This window comes from Myripristis murdjan, chromosome 7 (assembly GCF_902150065.1).
Source record: "Myripristis murdjan chromosome 7, fMyrMur1.1, whole genome shotgun sequence".
Lineage (NCBI taxonomy): Eukaryota > Metazoa > Chordata > Actinopteri > Holocentriformes > Holocentridae > Myripristis > Myripristis murdjan.
In genome coordinates this window covers 10,239,110-10,260,832 of record NC_043986.1, presented here as the reverse complement: position 1 = coordinate 10,260,832, position 21,723 = coordinate 10,239,110, and the positions used below count along the sequence as shown (strand labels likewise).

Sequence of the window (21,723 nt, the reverse complement as noted above, 5' to 3'; positions counted from 1 at the left end):
GAAGTTTGATGGAGGTGTTTGATTTCTCAGTCTCTGGCTGCTTAAATCCAATCATGCTCAGACATGGTGATTAGTCAAAACTCAAAGCGCTACAACCTGATGAGGGAAATCCTATCGTACTCACAGCTTACTGTGCATTCTCTTGTGTCCAGGTGTCAATTTCTGCCAAATTTCCAATGACGGTTATGGTGGTGGAGTGCAGCTGGTCAGACTGTATCACCAGTTTAGTTGATTTCATTTTACAGTGTAATGGATGTCATGGTGAAGTACGTCATAGTATGATTTAGTAAAATATTTCATTGGGTGCCATTGGGTTGACGGAATTCATTACCATCAAAATCATTATCAGAGATACTAGTAAGTTTAAGAGATACTTAAACTTACTAGTAACACACTCAATCAATACATTTTAAAAAAAAATCCATACACTCAGTGGCCCCTTTATCAGTTCCACCTGTCCAATCTAATGTAGTTCAGGTCAGCAGCTCTGCCATAAATTCTACCTTTCAAGAAAGTTTATAATGTTCAGTTTTTGTTGACATTGTGAAGAATGTGTCAATTTAATTCTATGTTTATTATTGAGGTTGTAGATTTCAGAGGTCTTGTACTGGACTACATTATTTTGAGGTGTTTGTCCTTTTTTGTCCTCCCTATTGGTGGTGGCCACTGTGCATTGCAAAAGTATTTTGAAATGATTTTTAGAAATATGTTGGTACTGTTCAGGGGTAATTTAACCACATGAGAAATCATTTGCATTTGCATTGCATATTTGTACCACTCACTCCCTCACTGTTTTTTTTTTGTTTGTTTTTTTTATCATAGCATCACATCAATGGTGTGATAATCAGACATTTTTACTGCTTCGGGCATTTTTTTCTTATTGAAATGACTCAGTTTTTAAGTCACCTGCAGTACAGTGGTCTATGGGGTACAACTGTCATAGTCATGTGTAACTAAACAAATAAATAAAAGACATAAATAAAATAAAAGAAAACTTTTTTAAAAAATGCTCCTAATCATTAGGGGGCATTTTTATCCTTGTTCATTGTTAACATGAGCATTTTATAAGCTTTCTAGGACATTTTTGCCCTGAGCTCCTGTTCATTTTTGACCTTACATGAAGTAATCAAACAAATATTAACAGCAAAGTAAGTTTAGTTGTGTTTCTCAGGTCTTTTAACACGTTTTGCCTCTCGAAGCTTGCAACACCATGGTGTCATGGTGGAGTGTTATGTTGTTATAACCTCCAGCGTGTCATCCGTGTAAATGACTAAGGAGGCTCTCAGCGCTGCTCGATCATTTTATCAAGCGGTTGTCTTTAAGATTGCTTCACATAACTATAGGCATTATCGACACAGCCATCTGAGGTGGGATGAGTGTATATTTTCCACAAAGTGGCATCACAGTCAAATGATAGAGATCTCCTAACATGAGGATGAATGTTTCACTTCACTTCCATAAATGGTCATAAACAATGCAGCGGGCATTTCCCTTATAAGACACTGGATGCTACTGTTCCCCTGCTTTGAATGCAAATTACTTTCCTGAAATGATGTTGCTTTGAAATATTATGTCACATACATAACGTCATTTTTTTGGACCAGCCAGGGAAATAAAACGTGGTCCCACTGCGTTTTGACCCGTCTATTTAAAAGCTGTCCTCGACATAACATTAAAACAGCAAGGGACTATCCACCAGCCAGATGACAAACCAAAATAATACTGCATTTCAACAGTTTTGGAGAGTGGGTTGAGACAGTCTGCATTAGTTATTAGTATAATTAGTTCTCTTTTTCTTAACCGTAGTGACCCTGTTAATGACTTTTAAAAATTAAAACTCAAGGCGATCACTACTTTGAATGTCTTGAGTTTAGATTTGTAAAGTACATAAGCTGGCTGTGCAATAAAGAGCAATATCACTTTTTTTTTTTTTCATTTTTTATTATAACTTGAATAGTTAGTCCTTCTTTTATGTGAGGAATTTTTACTATTAGACATAAAAGTTGGTGAATATAATAGAACCTGTCATTTTTCATTGAAACACAGTCATCCTGGGCTTCACCCGCATAATTGATAATAGCTGTTTGGATCTGATTTAAGTGTCCATCCCCAAAAAGTGGACACATGATGACCCCTCCACATCATTTGCAATAATGATGCCATACAGTAAAATTAATAATAGTGATAATAAACTTGATTTACCGAGCACTGTTTTGACACAATTTCGAAGTGATTCGGCAGAATTAGTGTCAAAATAGTGAGAGACAGAGAGAGAGAGAGGGGAAGGGAAAGAGGAGAGAGAGAATGACATTTACAGGACTGTGCTTCCTCTGAACCGTGCTCCACTTCAACATATATCTACAGCCGCCCCCCTCCCCCCTCCCAGACAGCATACAGAAATAGCAGCAGTTGTTCTATGGGACTGGGAGGTGGCACTCTGCTGTATCCGAAACTATGTGAAACCATGGAAATTGCTTTATCTAAAACCGTGGAAATTGCAGAGAACTGTCCAGAGAGCTGTCAAAATGCCAGAACGCAGAGATTTCAAATACATTCACTTGTGTTGTGTTGGGCTGTGGCCCTTCGTGGTTACACTGTGATTATTTCAACAGCTAGCTCTTTGTTGTTGTTGTTGTTTTTTTTGCTTTTTTTTTTTTTTTCCTTGAAACACAAGATGTTGACATGCTCGGTCTAGAAAAATGCCACAAGGCTTTGTTGTTTGGAGACAACACAAATTCTCCGTTTGACATGAGAGATCTGTGTTATGATCTGTGTTTTAAGTGCATAGAGGGCAGTGGTTCTCAGTCTTTTTGGCTTGTGACCCCTTAAAAAAACAGCTGTGCCTACTCACGACCCACTATCACACGCTGCATATGAAGTGGTGAACAGTCTACCTAAAACATGACGACCTTTCCAGGTTGTTTCATTTGCCTAATTGTCAAACTAAACAGCATTTCACAAGAAAACGGAGTAAAATATGCATATGAAAAGTGTTTTCTTCTTTCCCTTGTTTCTTAATCATCTTGCAACCCCCCCAAAAATGATCTCTCGACCCCCATGTTGAAAACCACTGGCATATAATAATAACAAAAGGCCTATGGCACTGTGCGCTATTTCTTGTTTTCCCTCTGGAGCTCTTATATATTTAAAGTGTACTGCGCCCTAGGGTGAATGAACTAGTGACCTTGTTAAGAGACTGAAAAACTCAAATCCCTGCTGTGCGGTTTCCTGTGTTGCATATGGGAGAAAAACAGTTGCGTGAAAGTCGTCTTACTTACTCAACAAGGGGGAAATAACAATAATAATAATACTCTAATAGCCTTAAGTACTAAGCCCTTGCACTTACACAACAGAATAATGCAGAAACATTGACCGCCCTGTGTTTCAACTGCAGGCTCTGAGATTTTGAATTGGAGACAACAGTGTTTTAAATTGCAGTTAAAGTACATAGCAGAAGTGAATGCAGTTCATACTGTTGAAAATAGTTGGTATAAGACTGTGTGAGAAAACCCATAAAATGCCAATTTCTCACACACACACACACACACACACACACACACACACACACACCTCATACAAATGATGTCATTATTCTCTAACCGTAAAGGGGAAGAGAGCTCATTTTCTCCAACGGTTGAAACCTCCCCTCAGCCAATAGGGTGCCGGCGCATGAATCTCAAACGCACCCGTGGACGGACGCTACCTTTAAGTGCAGTCGGAAACACCGCTATCACCAATAAAATATACTTAAACGTCTTAAGAATGTGGTATACAGCGGAGAAAAGTTTATTTAATACCCGAATTTATACTACAAAACACTATTATACATTATGGGAAGATAAAATATAAATATGACAAAGTATCAAAACCATAAGTCTCTGAATATAAACACTATAGTGACAACATAGGAGACTAAAAAAAATGACTCAAAACTCATTGTTTAGTACCACATACAAATAAATAGTTACCTAAAGAAGGGTTATAGGAATGTTAGCAGTGTTAAGACATAATGTTCATGGGTCAAGTTTTGAAGGGGCGAAATTAGCCATGGTAGCCATTTCATGAAGTGATTAATTAAAAATGAATGAAAACATCGCTTATGCATGTTTTTTTTTTTTTTTTTTTTTTTTTTTTTTTGTACTTCATTGCAGTAGTACGAAGCATTTCTGTGCTCGTCAGCAACCTAGAGCACTTGAGAGCGAGACAAGTCGCATTTATAGCTCCTATTAGTGGGAAATACGAGTTTAGGAGGTGACAGTGAATGCAGCATCATGGGAGGGTCTTGTGAGTATCAGTTTGGTTTCTTCCTCGGCCGCTGATTAGAGCTGCAACAAGGGAAGGGCAGCAGCGCAGGAAGAAACGACGGAGGTCCTTGGTCATTTGAAAGCACACGCTGTAGGAGGTGAGGAAACTAATTTTGTTGAATTACTTTCATCGTTCTCAATCCGCCCAAGAGCTTTTTCTTTGACTTTACAAAGTGAGTTCCGAGCTTTGAGCGAAAAGTGGATGTGTCACAGTGTCGCTGCTTGCTCTCAGGGCACGTTAATGAGCCGGGCTATCAACAGCTTGGCGAGTTGAAACCTGTTAGATGTTTCCAAGTACTCCAGTTAAATGGTTACACTGTATCTACGTTTGACAAATGTGCGATTCAAGTGTCATAAACTGTGGACACACCTGTTTTCTCTAACCGGCTCGTAGCAGCGGGATTGTGGGTCATAAACAGTGCTCCTGACCTACCAACTCAGCGGGGTTTTGCGGCAAATTACATACTTGGAATATTTTAATTATTTTGGACTAGGCTACAGAGCCAAGCCAGAGCCAAGCCCTCCTCGCTGTAAAAAGTTTCTCTTGTCTTTCTGTTGGGGAACCTGTTTGGTCAGTGTCGGAGCATCGATGGTATTCGAGGCGTTTCGCCTGTCCGGTGTTTGTGGAATGCAGGAGTCGCAAACCAAGTTTCCTTAATGGGTAACCTCTTTAATTTGGCTGTGTGGTCGAGACGCATGCCCTCCTTGCTTGTCCTAAATAACTGATTAAACAGTTGTCTGTCCCGAGGACATTCCTCTCTGAGTCACCACACCCTCTTTCTGCTCCTCGACCACAGGAGCAGCAGACCCTCATGCCTCGCAGCGGGTTGCTCCCAACTCATTGTCCTGACATGTTCCCTGTAGCAAAAAACAGGGACTCTGTGATTTTACCCTGTGATTATCTAAAAGCGAAAACTGCAGAACTCTTGTTTGGCATCAACCGGGCCACTCCTATCTCAGAGGCTGCATTTTAACACGCATGGTTTTGCAGGTAAGCAACGTATCCCGGAGAGGAATGCTTTAAAAGAAGAGTCTCATGTTTTTGGTGGGTTTGTGTGATGTTGTCCTTGTGGAGGAGCAGCTGATTGCTGACCAAGCAATTAACACAGGTAGTGGACAGAATTGAGAGTATTACAGACACATACAGAGTTCAGATGAAGGAAATGGAGAGGGAATACATAATCTAGAGTAAATGATGATAAAAATGAGAAGTTGTGGTTTCTCTGGTCATATACAGTCACTTGTACCCTTGTTACTCTCGGTGTAATGTCTCTATTGAGGTCATCTGAGATGGCTGCTTTCATCTGAAAGCCCTTGTGTGTGGTGACAATTGAACGCCACTTCCCATACATGTTAGGAAAGCAAGAGACTATTTCATGCTAGCGTTGCCCCCCAGTCCATCACAATAAAAAAAATCTCCACAGCAAACATGTAGGAGGTAGTGCCTGGATGGGAAGGGATTTCTCAGACCAAGGGGTCCTTGCAAGACTGGATCCATCAAAAGCAGCTTCCTCGCGTGAGAGCGGTCAGGGCATAAGTTTAGGGTTAGGTTAAGGTTACGTGCACAAATCTTTGCATTTTTGCCAAAAGGTACCTCGGGTGGCTCCAATCTAGCACCAGCCACACATAGGAGGAGATTTTTCCCTACTTTCTAATTCATATATGGACAGCTGCTGTATCTCTACATGGTCAGGGTGTAGACGACTTTATCAGCTTAGGTTTTTGCTCAAACACAATTCCTCACAGTATGTTTGGTTCTGCGTGCCTGCCCAAGATTAGTCTGAGCAGCCCTCTGTCACCTTTGGTCTCCAAGGTAGCTGATGTCATTGTCTTACAGGAAACTAATTTGACTACAGTCTTTAGGGAAATGCAAAGCTTAGACTCAAATCTGTCTCTGTTGCTGTTTTTTATGGTCAACGGATGGCAGCTGACAAACAAGTCATCGGCTGTTCAGTCTAGCGAGCACACAGAAAAGAAAAACGTCTGGAAAAACCCTAACCTTTTGTTACTCTATAGGAGGAAAAGCAGCATTTCCTGCATGGATTTCACCACTGGTCGTGTTATACCCCCCTCAATCCAAAAAAAAAAAAAAAAAAAAAAACTGAACCATTTACAAAGCTTAAAATGTCTCCCAACTCCTATTAGCAGTAACTTCCTTCCTAACGCCTCCCTTGACTGTAGGGCACAGATGGACGGGACAAATGAGAGCAACATGGTAATGATTCCCGTCTAGTCTGTGTACATGTGTGTCTGTTTTGGCAGTCATTTGGCTGTGTATGTCAGTGGGAAAGGAGGAGTGCAGCGCCCTAAGGATACGGAACATTAGCTCCCTGATGGTGACATCACACTGCAACACAGGAAGAGCGAGCGAAGGATGGGATGAGACAGGGACAGGCTGAGAACAGTAGCCTGGAGGAGGACGGGCTGAGCGGAGGAAACGGGGGAGGGCGACAGCGGGGGGAAGGATGAGAGAAAGAGGGAAACAGGGTACAGGCAAGTGAGGCTCTCTCACTGATCCATCTAGGGCAGCGTGTGTCCGTGCGTCTGCGCGCTCGCCTAATCTTGTAACAGCAGCTTTTACTGAGGACTTGAAAAGAGAAAAACAGTCATGATTTCCTCCCCAAATCCTGATTAGCCCCCCCCACAAGTCACCGTATAACTAATTCATCCATTTATTTATTTCATACTCATGGAATATTAATCAAAGACTACCAGTTATGTATGTTTTGAGTTCCTCCACATCTGTTGCGTGAGCTAAAACACTTTCTCTCGTATTCTAGCCCCCCGCCTCCCCAATATCCTGCCCTCCCTCCCTCCCTCCATCTCTGTCTGTTTGAACTGCAGCGAAGGCTCGGGGGTGGATGAATGGATAAATCTCTCTGATATTTTTCTCTTTGGTCGTCTGTGCTGAGCCGAGCTGCGCGCTGTGATAAATTGGGCTGGGGGAGTCTCAATGGCTCTGTCCTATTTCGGGCTCCAGTTTCGTTCTCTGACTCTGGCCGCTCCCCTTTCATCTTCCTACACCGCTAGCCTGGATCGTGCTGCCAGCCAACCAGCCAGCACTGGCCTCCAGTCTGACTTAACCTCAGAAATTTAAGCCTCCCATGACCTGAACTTGAAGAATTTCTCTCCAAACACAGGGCAAAGGTCATAGTCTTTTGTGACTTCAACTTTGACTTAAGACTGAAATTTACATTTTTCTTTTGATGAGATGCCATCCTGCTTCTAGTTTTTGGAAGGTGAAATAAGAGACCATGGCTGTGTTGTTTTTTACACTTCACTTACCAGAGATAATTTGGAAATCGGTACTATAGTGTCTTTCTTTCTGGGATTTTCTGTCAGTCTAGGTACTGGCTGTTGCCGCTAACTAGTAGTTACACATTTTTTTCCTGTTTTTTCTGTTTCATTCCAAACAAAAAATGCTGCCAGAACTGTAAACCTCATAACTTACTGTGCACAAGAGGCTTTTTCCTGCTTAGGACGTGTCACCGGATGTCGTAGAACAGCAAATACAAAAGCTTTAATGAACTGGGTATCACTTAAGTGGTGTACTTGAGTGACACAGATTAGCAAAATGCACATTTTTGATGTGAACTATATCTTGAATTTTCCACGTAAGTGTAAAAATTCACCATGTCTCAATTTGTGTTCCATGTACTGTCATTTCCTGGTAGGGTTGAGCATAAATGTCAGGCTCTAGTTGACGGGTGGCAGCTTGGGACTGTTTTCAGCTCTCTAGCTTTCATGTGTTTAGCATGTGTAAATAAGCTTTGATGTACAAGACTGAATACTGCAGTATAGGTTGATTTCTAATCTAATCTTTATAGTAGAGTGGGCTGATTTTTTTTTTTTTTTTTTTTTTAATTATGCATGATTCATCCACAACACTTAATAAGTAGAAAATGCAGGTAGAAGCAAGAGGAATTGGAGAGAGAGATTGGACGAGGACTGGTGGGGGCAGGGATGTTGTGTGTGTAAAGGGAAAGGGTCAGGGGGTGTTGGAAGTGGGTGAGACATTCCTCATAGCTTATGTCCTCCTACGCTTTAACAGACACACACACACACACACACACACGGGAATGCAATCTCTGTGACCCGCTGTTAGTCATCATTGACACTGCATCGGCTGCCGTTACCAATCAATGTGTAAATACTTGAACTGCAAACCATCAATCATTATACCTCTCCTTGACATTGCAGACATGCAGACTTTCCAGTCTTACATCACCTCAATCACCTAAACTGCAAGTTGTGTACAAGCGGATGAATAGTTCACATTTGGCAAGGACGATCGTAGTAAGGACATAGTTAGTCGATAGTGCTCAGACATAGATGTGCTTTTTTTTTTTTTTTTTTTTGCAGTTGAAATTCCCTTGGTTCACCTCTAGAGCTGCATTTGTCTTTATCCAATTACATCTGACATGCCATGGTAAGATGCATCATGTATATTGCTCTCAGCAGTTGATGTAATTTAATATATTACAGTTTGCAGTTGGTATAAAATTGTCTTTCAGTTTTAGAATAATTATATCTGTGCTGGTCAGCCTAGTGTCAGCATGTTTGAATTAGTAAACACTTGGATGTTGGAGGCTTGGTGTCTCAGGCTGTTTTTACACCGTTGGGGAGGGGTTTCCACAAAACAGATTTAGAAAGTTAGGCAGATGACTGTGGAAAAAGATTAGAATACATTCTGATGATCTTGATTTAATCTATATTAGGTTTCAGAATACGATTCAGTCATCTGCGTTGATGATTGCTAATTCTAAACACAATTTTGGATTGTATAACACTTTTAAAGTTATCTGGCTAACCTGCTAATCCTGCTTTGAGAGAAAACTCCCCTGATCCGGCTAAAAATGCCATTGCATGGCCAGGATAGAGGTTAAAATGGTCAATTTCCACAAGCATTGTTTATCCACCTTATATTCGATGTGATTTTGTTTACACTCTGGTCAGAGGATCTACGGGACTGCGCCACTGTATGTTTATTGTATGTTACTGTTTTTAAACAAGGTCATTTATACATGTTAATATTTCCAGTTTTCCAGCCTGCTTCAACTGAATGAGCCCTCCAGTGTGGCAAGGCTTTTTTTTTTGTTTTGTTTTGGGGGTTTTTCTCCCCTCCATCACCTCAAGTAAACTACAACTCTCTTCCACATTTTCCTGCTGATCGTCAGACTTCAATGTGCACCGTATATGCAGGTGATGGAGGGCTTGTTGTGGTGCAGGTGGTTGCCATAATCACTGTGGCATTTGTGCAGGCATTTGTCTGGCTTTGTTTTACACAGAACACATACCAGGTCAGGTCTGGCTTTTCTCCTGCTTTCTCCCAGGTCGTCAGGCAGGTCAGAGAGCTGGATTATTTCAACTCCCTTTTCCCCCCTCCTTACATCTTTACACAGAAATCACAATATTCATCGGCACATCGTTGGTTTTGGCCGATAAAGGCTTTAAAATGAAATATCAGTACTGTCCCGAAACTGAAAATTTCTGCCGATATGACAGGGTGACAAGATGACACTTTAATTATGCCTACATGCTTGATCTTTCAGTGTGGTTTACATTTTGAAAAGCATTGTATTTCATGTCTGCATCTGCCAGTGGACCATCACAATAAGAGTAGGCATAATAATATGTTAATTCCACTACAGGAGAGAATTGATGTTCTCTGCAGTTAGGTGAAAAAAAAGCATAATTATGTGCATATATCTGTATCAGCCAATGGGCCAAGAGTTCATAAATATTGGCATATCGGATGTTGGCCAAAAATCCAATATTGTTCATCCTTAGCCAGGGCATGCATCATGTAACTGTGATATCCTGTGTTCAAATCTCACCTAGGGACTTTGCTGCATTTCATCCCACTCTCTGCTATTTTTTTGCTGTCTAACTCCACTGTCAGCTATTAAAATAAATTCAAAAATATCTAAAATCGTCTGTAAAATAAACAACCCTTGACTGCAAGCTTGCCCTATTGATTTGCTCTTTCCAACTCTTCAGGATTTCAGCGTTTTTATAGAATTTATCACATCACAAGATATCAGAGTACACTAGATCCAAACTTCATGATTCCTTATCTAATCTTGTTGTTTGTGCTGTCAGCTTTGACAATGTGTTGTGAGCATTTACCCAGCAGGAAGTCTTAGCCGTGTTATGGATGTGAAAAACGAGAAATGCACCGTCTTGAGGTCCTGTTTTTTTTTGTTGTTGTTGTTGTTGTTGTTGTTGTTGTTGAGTTCGGTTTTTAGTGAATATCTTGGGTTTGCTGAGCTGTGTTTGCTGAACTGGTTGACACTTATAGAGGAGGAAAAAGTCATTATTTTACTAACCCTTCCGGCAACTCAATTAGAGGTTTTGTGTTATTGTAGCCACCTGCCAGCAGACTGAGAGCTGGCTAATGTGTTACTAGTGCGAGGCTGACTCAAGACCGGCCTGGTAGAAAGGAGCGACTGTGTTGTTTGTGCGGGGAATGAGAACTTTGCCCTTTTGCTACCCCACAGGGGGACAAACATTATGTAAGACAGGCTGATTTATCCTAAGACACGTGTGCGTGCACACATACACACACAGTCTCTTGCACAGTCATGTGACATGTCTCTGGGAGGTCAGTTTGCGTGTGTGTGTGTGTGTGTGTGTGTGTGTGTGTGTGTGTGTGTGTGTGTGTGTGTGTGTGTGTACTTGTAGAGTGGCCCACCATTCAGAGTGTGGCCGTGCTGCCCTGCAATTACTGCTCCTTTCTGAATCTGAGTCATGCAACACTGGCCTTTACACAGCCCTGGGGTCATGTGACTAGCTTGGTTTACTATGTCTTACTCACACATTGTTGGAACTACTGGCTCTTTACCACTGTATGGTAGAGTCGACTCGACTAATTTTTTTTTGGTGTTCCATCAACTTTTATTTATTTACAGTGTTTATGATTAGCTCTAGCTTTATTTTCCTAGTTTTTGCCATCATGACAGTTCAATGTGGTCAGTAAACAATATTCATGCACAGAGAACACATTCTCCTTGACTTGAACGTGAAAAGCTATTGAAAGTGATACTTCAGTGACACTTTCAGTTTCTTGTATCTTGAAATAGCTGCAGTTGAACAATCACCACTTTTTAACAATTATCTTAATGCTTAAGTTACAGAGGTACATTTGATACACTGTGTTGCTCGCATACTTGTTTACTTTTGCTGGCTGCTAGTTTCCTGCTACAGTCAGGTGTTACTGGAAGAAGCAGGAGAACAGGCTTTTGTTTTTCATTAGTCTTAATTAAGATGTTTCAGTGTTGTAAAGTAAGCCTGTAAACAGTCACTTGCTGTCAGTTCTATTCAGTATTTGAAATGAAACCTCACTGTCTGACCCAATGTGAGTATTTTAGTATTTTATCGGTTTTATACAGATGAACTCATAGGCCCCACCACCTTTGCCTCCTGTTTTCCCTGGTGTCTGCCCACCCGCCACATCACACGCTGTTGCTATGCCTGTACAAACTTTTAAAATGAACTGGGAAATCCCATACTGAATCCTGTTCTGTTTGATTTGAGGAAAAGAGGAGGAGGTTCTGAGAAAGAAGGAGAAACGGGTTGGATTGGACTGCTCCTTGTGCCAAAGCTGAATTTGAAATGACTCCCTGAAGAGAAACCAAAGACAGAAGGGTGTGAGAGAAAGATGAGAAAAGTAGAAATGACAGAATGAGCAGTTTGTTTTGGATAGGAAAGATGTCTTTGGAGCCCCTGTGCCCCTCTTTGTAGTGGCACAGAGCATACACACACACACCTACACACACAGCGATGCGTAGGGAACGGGCCATTATCACTAATAAGCACCGTGTACCACCATTGCCACAATAGGCAACATGCCTTGAGAGTTACTATCATCAACAAGCTGCATTATTTTAGCATAAAAGAAGAAAGGCGACATATTCTAGCTCCATTTTCTGAAGCTATCTTGGGTTGTACTGTAGCTACCAGTCACGTGGGCATGTGAGCCCCCTGGCAGTGACAGTATGATGTATGGAGTTGAGCAGCAGCCTGCTATCACAGAAAACAGGTGGCTCTCTCCAGAGACAAACCAACAACACTGGCCTGATTTAGTGTGTGGGAGGGAAGAGCAAACTGAAGAATTGTCTTTTTTGTGTTTTTTGTCATGTGGTTAAAATGGTAGCTCTTTCTGAGTGTGGGAAAATGACATCATGACAGATGTAGAGTTGTACATTCATTTCCTAACATAGAATCACATCTGGGCCATTGTTTGGGTTGTCTTAAGCGCAGTTCTAGGCAGTTTTTAGAGGAGCCAGCAAGCCTACAAGAACTTCATTCGTTTTGTATTTTCAGTTTGCATTATATTTTCAGATAGGACTGGGTGATATTGATATATCTATCATGATATTACACAACTTAGTCATCATATCCACTTAATGATTGTTTATCAAAAATATTTTGTGCCTGTGTATTGTATAAAAGCACCAGTAATTACACTCTCCACAATATCATCACAATTTCAAACTAAAGGTATTCATGATAGTTGATTTACACCCAATCCTATTTTCAGAGGTATTTCTATCAACTCCAGACTTTTCATTAGGAACAATTGTTTACACTTTAAGGTGTAATGAGTAAGACACTTAACAACCTCACCGAACAAAATAACTACACTATGTCTGCAGGGATTTAATGTTCTGTTTTTTTTTGTTTGTTTGTTTGTTTTTAATCAATGACTCAACAATTACAGTTACTGAGATTTCTTTGCTCCAAACTTACTTTCAGGCCCATTTTCCACTCTCTTTGTTTTTGAACAAAAACCTACAGAGTACTTAATGCTTCCTTTTTAAATTATGAGGCTTCTTATCAGCCATGATTTGGACACCTTGTCAGTGATGGTGGAGGCTTAGGTCTTACAGTGGCCAAGCCTCTAGGTGGGCTGAGATCTGTGGAAGCTGATGCTGTTGGCAACGGGCCACGCTGTTGTCTCATCACCTGCGGCCTTCTCTCCATTATTGTCAGCTTGCGGGAGATGGCTATTGATCCGTGACTGTGTGGCCGTATCTTTCTCTGGCTTGCCAGGTCTCGCTCACATACACGCCTCTCAGGGATACAAGGAAAAATGAATGGAGGAGAGTAGTGTGCAGTAGAGGGGTGTCAACCCAAATCTGCCGGGGCTGTAAATTACTAGGCCAAGGGGATATAACGGGGACACATTTCAAGGCGTTTGTGTGTGAGAGGCTGTGAGTTGCATCCTGCGCCTGTGTAGGGTTGCAGCATTCCCAGGACTCTGGTGCTTCCTCCTGTTCCCTTTCCTCCCCTGCTTTTCCAGGCCAGTGCTGAACATCCAGTCCCGCTCTGTTTTTCACCTCAAACACAGGACACAGCCCAGGAAACGGAAGTGGGTGCGGCTCTGAAATGGACTTAGATCACCTCTTTCGCTCTCTCCCTCTCTCTCTCTCTCCCAGTCTGTCTCACCCTCTTTATATTTTGGTTTCATTCTCTCCCACATCTGTCTCCACCCTCCCTTTGACAAAGTACACAAACTGGTTAATGAACTGATTTTCGGGAAGTGTGTGAGTGCATTGACTAATTAAATGTAATGTGTTTGTAGATGGCAGCCATCAGGAAGAAGTTGGTCATAGTTGGGGATGGTGCATGTGGGAAGACCTGCCTGCTCATTGTCTTCAGTAAAGACCAGTTCCCAGAAGTCTACGTCCCCACTGTATTCGAGAACTACATCGCTGACATTGAAGTGGATGGAAAACAGGTACCTGATTTGTATATTCAGTTTTGGTGTTTTTGTTTTGTTTAGATGACCATGAATAACTTTATCTGACTCCACGTGCAATCTGATGCGAAAGACAGGCTCTATGTGGCAAAAAGCCTGGAAAAAATGAAACATACTTTGTTAGATGCCTGAGTTTGTTTTGATAAGCTTGTTATATCTAAATTGCAGTGTGATGAAGCGATGTTCTCGTAAGTCCATGTTGACTGGGCATTTAGAGTGCATGACACAGAGATAAAATCACTGTTATTGAAAGAGGACCTCCCGAAGTTGGCTCATCATGCATTTAGATTTTAAAAGCCTAGCCAAGCCCACCCTCCACCCATCATGTCTATAAAGGGGAAAAAAGATCGGGATAGGGTATTTTCAACATTTTTGACAGTTTTATATGATGAACTATTGTCCAAAAAATCTCTTTCATCAAACATCTTTTAGTTTGCTCCCAAAGTCTATCGATACATTCCCATGTCCTCCTACTTAAGCACTAGATCTGCGGGGCCTCAATTTGGACATTATGGAAAAGAGAGAGAGGGGTAAGTAGTGCTATGATGTGCTACTTAGGCCGAGGAGTCTGCAGGTTCCCATTTCAGTCAAATCAGATTTACAGATTTACAGAAAGGAACTAATATGTGTACCCACCTGCTGTAGTGTTTGTGTGGGATGAAAACCTGTATGTAGTCTTGGGCCTCGATGACAAAAAAATTGAGGACCAGTGAAATGATGGTGCGTGGACATAGTCAGTAAGTCCTCGGTCACTTTTAGGCCTGTGAATGACCACAGACCTTTAGACAACAACAGGAAATGGATTGTCACTGACGTCCTGTGCAGTGTTAGACTGCCTCCTCTTATATCATGACTAATGCTCTATTTCCTGTTCCTGTTTCCTGTCCTGCACTGCAGAATTTTAGACCCATATGCTTAGGTTTCAGCCCTTTCATACAAAGCTGACAATACCCCTGTTTCTGTTCAGGTGACATGAATAGAAAGCATTTCCCCCTTGTATATTCAAGGGGAAAAGCTGTATTTTGTTTGCAATATTTTCAATATTTTTTAACATTTCATAGTGAGAGAAAGAACTGCCCTCATCACCATGCTTTGAATCTGAAGCCATTCTGGTGTGTTGCTCCTTCGGTTGTGGGCTGTCAGACTGCAGCAGCTCAACAAGAGGGCTGTGGATTAGCTTGATCCCTCTTTTGGAGAGCCCGGAAGGGGAGCATGAACCCAGAGGCAGAGTCTAGCCTCAGAGTGGTAAAAATGGACTTCAGATGATGTCTTACCCCTGGGAGACACCTAGTGGTGGGAGAATGCAAAGGCCAGTTCGGAGAGGCAGCAAGCAGCATAGAGGTGGACCCCAGGGTTTGCCATCTTCCTCATATTTCCAGCCAGAGGAGGTGGCACAGCTCAGCCCACCACCCATATGCCCATGGGTAATGCCCTGCTTGTCTTGCATCACTTTCCAGTAGGCAGGGTTCTCCCATCCCATCACTCTGCCAGTCTTGGCAGGGTATCTGCTTTTGTTAGGCAACAAGCCAGCCTGTCAGAGTCCAGCTGAACTGCTACCACACTGTGGTTACTCTCTACAGGACAGTTAAGTCTTAAATTATCCTGTTCTCACAAACACCAGGGGCAGTTTTACTGTCACCCTCAGTAATGTAAAGGCCATACGATATATGTGCAAAAGACGATACATCTAGGTTACTCTACCAAGCACAGTCCCACAAAGTGCATCCTTATGTTAAGATGCTTTACAGTGAAGTTGCTGCGTGGTGGGCATCTCTTTTATCTAGAGCAGGTTTGCTGCAGCCTCTAAAGGAACTCCTAACAGTTTGATTAACTGCTAAAGGAGAGCCTCAGGGAGCAATCTGCACCTCTGGGGAGTTTGCTTTATAGGCCTAATAGGGGTAAAAATTGATTACTCTAAATCCCCCTCTCTCCTTCCTCTTCTCATTTTAGTCTGTCTCCATTTGTTTCCCTTTAATTCCCTCCTTTTCTCCTCTCCCTCAGAGAATGGTCATTTGAAACTCCTGGCTTAAAGTTAATTGTGTGACTTGATGCTCTGTGCTTGCAATCACTTCAATTTTTGTTGTTCTGCTTTTATCCCTCTCTCAGGTGGAGCTTGCGTTGTGGGATACAGCAGGTCAAGAGGACTATGACCGACTGAGGCCTCTCTCCTACCCCGACACAGATGTCATCCTGATGTGTTTCTCCATAGATAGCCCTGACAGTTTAGGTAAAACTGGATAGATTCACCAACCCACTTAATATGAATTTTGTTCTGAGTGTTGTTATATCTCTTCTAAAAAAAATTTTTTTTAGGAATTCACAACTTTATTTAGCAGAATGTGAACAATTGCTGTTACTGTACAGTATGGTTAAATGAAAAACAAGGTAGCAGTATATTGCGTCTCCGACATGTGTGGTTTTCATAATGAATGAATGTATATTGTTTGCAAATGCAGACGAATGACACTCTGATCAGTAATTTCATCTCCTGTGGATGAACTTATATATGTATCCCGAGTAGTTGGAGTTTTGTGATCTCCTGATGAAGATGTAGCGTCCAACCTTGGCTCAACAAATGAGTGTATGCATCAAGATGATGAGTGTGCAACTTTTTTTTTTTTTTTAGACTACACAGCTGGGTTTTAGTTGGATTCACTGATCCTAAGCTCATGTGACCTAGCACAGGAAAGGCATGTCAACTTGATTTAACAAGTGCGCCACCAATTTATGTTCCTCGGGCAGTATGCATATTATAACATCTGGCGTTTGCCTTGAGGCAGCTGATAACTATTCGGCTTGAGCACTAAAAAAATGCCATTTCGTTGTTTCATATCAGTAATGTTGACCACCAGCTTACTTTTTCTACACAGATTAGACAGGATTTTATTGATGTTTGCCACAAATGAAATGTGCAGGACTATAAGGCTCAGATATGGATTAAATCCAGTATGAGGAAGGACTAAGAAAATGCAGAACCTGCATGCAACACTGATAGAATATCAGAAAGCAAATGATATGTGGAACACAGTTACAGTTTAGTGTTGTGCAGCTTAAAGAGCCAGTAGAGATCTGTGTAGACAGTAAAACTGTTTGTATTGTCATATATTTAATGTACAATAACATTGTTTTAGTGAGATATGTGTCTGTGTGAAGTAGTTTTGGTTATGTCTGCATAGTGATCTGTTATGCATCAATTTAATTTCTATACAGAGATCCATATGGTTTATCTAGTTATGCTGTTTCTGCTCTAAAGATGGATGAACAAGAGTGCGCACAGCATAGGGATGCTAACCGGTGGCCGTTTGACCGGTTGTTGACCGTTTGAACTTTAACCGAATAATCTTGTCGGTTACAAAGAAGTTGAGTCAGCCTGGAATGTGACGTGCGTTTGTTCACTTCGAACAGAATTATGATGCTTTAAGTGGGCTGGTACGCACCGGTACGGAGTACTGGCACTTCTCAGTTTTAGCCTGTAGCGTAGCCTGTAGTTTTTACAGCGTACTGGGATTTCTCGTGAGCTCATAGAACCGTCTTGTTCTATTTCTCTCCTTGCGATTTGGCTATACTACATTACCCAGTGTGCACTGGTACATGCCACACACCTGCCCCTTGCGAGCATATGCTCGCGAGATGTTCACTCCTAAGGCGGTCTCGCGAGTCGAGTGTGCCAGAAAGCATAGAAAGGGCGTGAAGAAAAAGAGATCTCGCGGACGTTGAATGTAAACGTCAGAGCGAGTAAACCACTGATAGTTTGATTTACCGGTTGGTTTGGGATGGTTTAGTGACCTAACGTTATTACAGATGTTGGCGTTTTGTTATGATAGAAACAAACACAGGAGTATGTTATTTAACCCGGCGATGTCGGCACCGACAGCATTCGGCATGCCTACTTTACATAACGATTTCTCCGTGACCGCTTATGATATTCAGAAACTTTAAAAATGTCTGAAACTGTTGTTTGTTGCGGTTATTCTTTTAAGGTTTACAGACAATCAAATAATATTCTCGGTTAACCGAAATAAACCGATTAATGAGGCCCGGTGGTCGACCAAGAAAATTTTCCATTTTCGCCATCCCTAGCACAGCACAGAACAAATTTCCACAATAAAACTGCTACAGCCCTGTGGGACTGGAGGCTGTGACTGCATTTTTGGAAGCTAATTTAAAGTATCTACCATGTATTTCTGGCAAGGATGTCAGTGTTCTCTTAGTTATGTAATTGTTAATGTCAAACCAGAGGAGAAATACGCCCTGCTCTGCAAAACCCAGCCAGGGGGCTTTCTCCCACAGCCTTTTGATTGGGCAGTGCCATGGCTGGCATTCTTACTCTATCTCAGCATGGCATCTCTCTCCAGAGAAAACAGCGCTGGTTTCAGTTAGCTGGCCTGACCAAGTATCAGCCCAGGGTCAGTGACCCCTCGATATTTATGTCTCCACAGTGACGAGGGAAAGGACAAGAGCTCTCCCATTCTCCTTGTAGGGCAAAATGTGGAATTTGTACTGCATGGATTGACTCAGATTTTTATGTCTTTCTTTTCTTGTAGAGAACATTCCAGAGAAGTGGACGCCTGAAGTGAAACATTTTTGTCCTAATGTCCCAATCATTCTGGTGGGGAACAAGAAGGACTTAAGGAATGATGAACACACACGCAGGGAGCTGGCCAAGATGAAACAGGTGTGTTGGCTGTGCAACATAACCCCAAAGTAAGGTCTTTTTAAAGGCCACTGACACCTATTAGTCTTTCCTCTGCCGCCCAGTGTAATATTAACCCACTCTGTGTATGCATGTGAAACCTTCAGGAGCCGGTAAAGCCTGAGGAGGGCAGAGACATGGCCAACCGCATCAGTGCCTTTGGCTACCTGGAGTGCTCAGCCAAGACCAAGGACGGTGTGCGGGAGGTGTTTGAGATGGCCACCAGAGCGGCGCTGCAGGTCCGCAAGCGCAAGAAGAGGGGCGGCTGCCTGCTGCTCTGAAGAGGAGGAGCCGGTCAGCTGCTGAGGGAGCACTCCCCCAAACACAGAGAAAACTTAGAGAAACGTTCAAATCAATGGCTTCCTGGGACTATATTTACATCACAAACACAGATATGCCACAGGCAAATATGAAAGACTGACACACCTGTTTAAAAGCAAAACAAATCAGCTTTTTTATATATACTTGTTTCAACCCCTACTCACACTGTCTGGTTTTTCTTTTTGCTGTTTGTTTGTTTGTTTTTTCCTCACCAGCATACCAGCCTGTTTGTGCGAGGGGCCAGCCCCCTTGTCCTGTGTATGAATGTATTTGTATTTATATGTGCATATACTTTACATATATATCATTGTCATCCTGTGTTATGATTGTTTACAGAGAAGGGCCTCCCAGCTCACACACCCACCAAATGGCCAGCTCTCAGTCCACAGCCACAAAAAGGCAGACAATTATTCTCATGAAGTGCTCTATTAGATTCGCTCTAATAGACTCCAAATTGAAAATATCCCATGGAACCCCTGCTTCTCCCCATACTGCATGTCCCATCCATTCTCTCCTTTGTACATCAGCTGCAGTTTTTATCCTTGAGCTATTTGCTATACCACTATTAAATTTACACCCTGAATGTCCTATTTCACCGAGTGCTGAGTCAGCAGAGCTCCCTTTGTCTGTTCTCCCCAGCTGTCTCTGCTGACAGAGGACTGAATCTAGGGCCCATTCGCGCTGAATTAATTCATCTGCTTAAACCTACATGAACCAAAATGGCAACTGCTATTTGTGCGCAGAGGTTTTTGGAATGTACCTTGCTCTGTCTCTGCTGTGGTGAGAGCATAAACTGGCACTGGAGACACAGTGGTCTATTGTCACAAACACAATGGTCCCAGTTACGCTCACATGGGCTGTGACACACCAGACCACACTGACGCCTTCCTGTTCACAGGCCCATCCTCCTGTTTGTTTGATTTCTGTGTGATGGATTCAGATCTAGCACCCAGTCATGATGAAATATTACTGTGTGCTGCATTTATTGAGGGCGGTGCACGCAGATCTCTGCAGGTTTCTGGGCTCAACACCTCTGGATGTACACTGTATCCTGCAACATGAACATTCAGATGGATATTGACCCGTTCTGTATATACAAGTCTGGCTGCTTGACTGACAGCTTGAAATTTGCCATTAATAATGTGCCAACTCCTAACTTTGGATCCCCAAATTGATAGCTGCTTTGGTTATATGAGATGCGGGGCTTTGTTGGTTATGTGTAATAGTCCTTTTATTTGACGTCACACCAGCCAGCGGAGCTTCTCTGTATCAGAAATATGTAAATGTATTGACATTCCTTGAAAAATGATTGTAAAAATGAAGCCGATAGGCAGTTTTCCACAAAAAAAAAAACTCAGTTTCAGTGACAAGATAAACCCCTTGAGTTGAGCATCTTATTTTCGAGGGGGTCCTGCAAAGAACAGCCCTAAAACATTGTTAAATTTGTGTCACAGCACTGACCTGAGCACATCCCTCATCTCGCTACAGGCAGCTCACTGATGCAGTAGTACTACCTGAGACGATGTGGTTGAAGTCTGTTGTGCCTGCCCGCACATCAGGATTGAAGCAAAGAGATGTAATACATGTTCAACATCTAGCCTTGACCAGAAACAGTCTGTAACATATCCACAATAGGTTGAGTGTGTGAGATTGGCCTTACATCAAGCTTGTCACAATAGTACGCTGCAACAATGTGATCTTGTTCTTATCTAGCTGACTGATCAGAGGGTCACGGGTCTGGGCTAATTCCTGGCTGGGGCTGCCTTGTCGATAACTGAAAGGTCAGGGGAGTGGGGTGTGTGTCAAGTGTCTTGATGAGATGAACATGTTAATAAAGTATTTTTGAAATGCCAAGTAATTCACAGCAATTCGTTTTTTGCTTTTCCTTTTTGTCATTTTTTATGCAAGTCTATACAGCGCAGACGGGTAACAGTAAAATGAAGTATTGACATTTTTAAAGGCTAGCAAATGTTTTCCATTCAGTCAATACCCTGACAGGTAACCCAACACTGAAAAAAAGGATTATTTTATTCTAAATTGTTCTAAAAACCTCTCCACATATACACCTTCAGTGTTTATGCTAACAAATAGCATATTCACAAAAATTGTTGTTTATTAAATTATCTTCTAGCAGTTTCAACCAAGTAACTTTGTAAAAACAGTTAATGCTGGCTTAATGTAGATTTAGGTTTAGGTTTTAGGATTGCTAAAGAAACCACTGAAGAACGTAGCTTTTCCAAAATGAATAACATCTCTGGAGAACTTTTGCTATTGAGATATGAAATCCTCTTTATAAACAGTCCATGATGTCATTTGATTCTGTAAGGAGAAGATAGGATAAAAGCGGTGCAGAACAGTATATGGGTGCGCTGTGGCTCAGGATATAGAGTGGTCATTTGGTAATCAGAAGGTTCCTGGTTCAATCCCCAGCTCCTCTAGAGTGTGTCTATGTGCCCTTGAGTAAGACACTGAACCCCAAACTATTTCTAATGGGCAGATTGACACCATGCATTACACTGGAAACTGACTTTGGTCAGTAGTTTAGAAAAGTGCTATAGAGCAGTGCCGCCCATTTATAAAAGCATAGGGACAACTACACAAAGACACTGGCCTAAGTTAGGTGTATGTTAAGACAATAAAAA

At 42.0% G+C, this 21,723-nt stretch overlaps 1 protein-coding gene across 1 annotated transcript; it reads left to right on the top strand.

The window, feature by feature from the left end:
• The first annotated feature begins 4,258 nt into the window (after nt 1–4,258).
• LOC115361615 (rho-related GTP-binding protein RhoA-D) lies at nt 4,259–20,935 on the top strand. The gene is made up of 5 exons (XM_030055102.1): nt 4,259–4,402; nt 13,891–14,046; nt 16,174–16,294; nt 18,612–18,742; nt 18,868–20,935. Exons 2-5 carry the CDS (start codon nt 13,891–13,893, stop codon nt 19,039–19,041), a joined length of 582 nt encoding a protein of 193 aa, XP_029910962.1. The 5' UTR covers nt 4,259–4,402; the 3' UTR covers nt 19,042–20,935.
• Nucleotides 20,936–21,723: the final 788 nt, after the last annotated feature.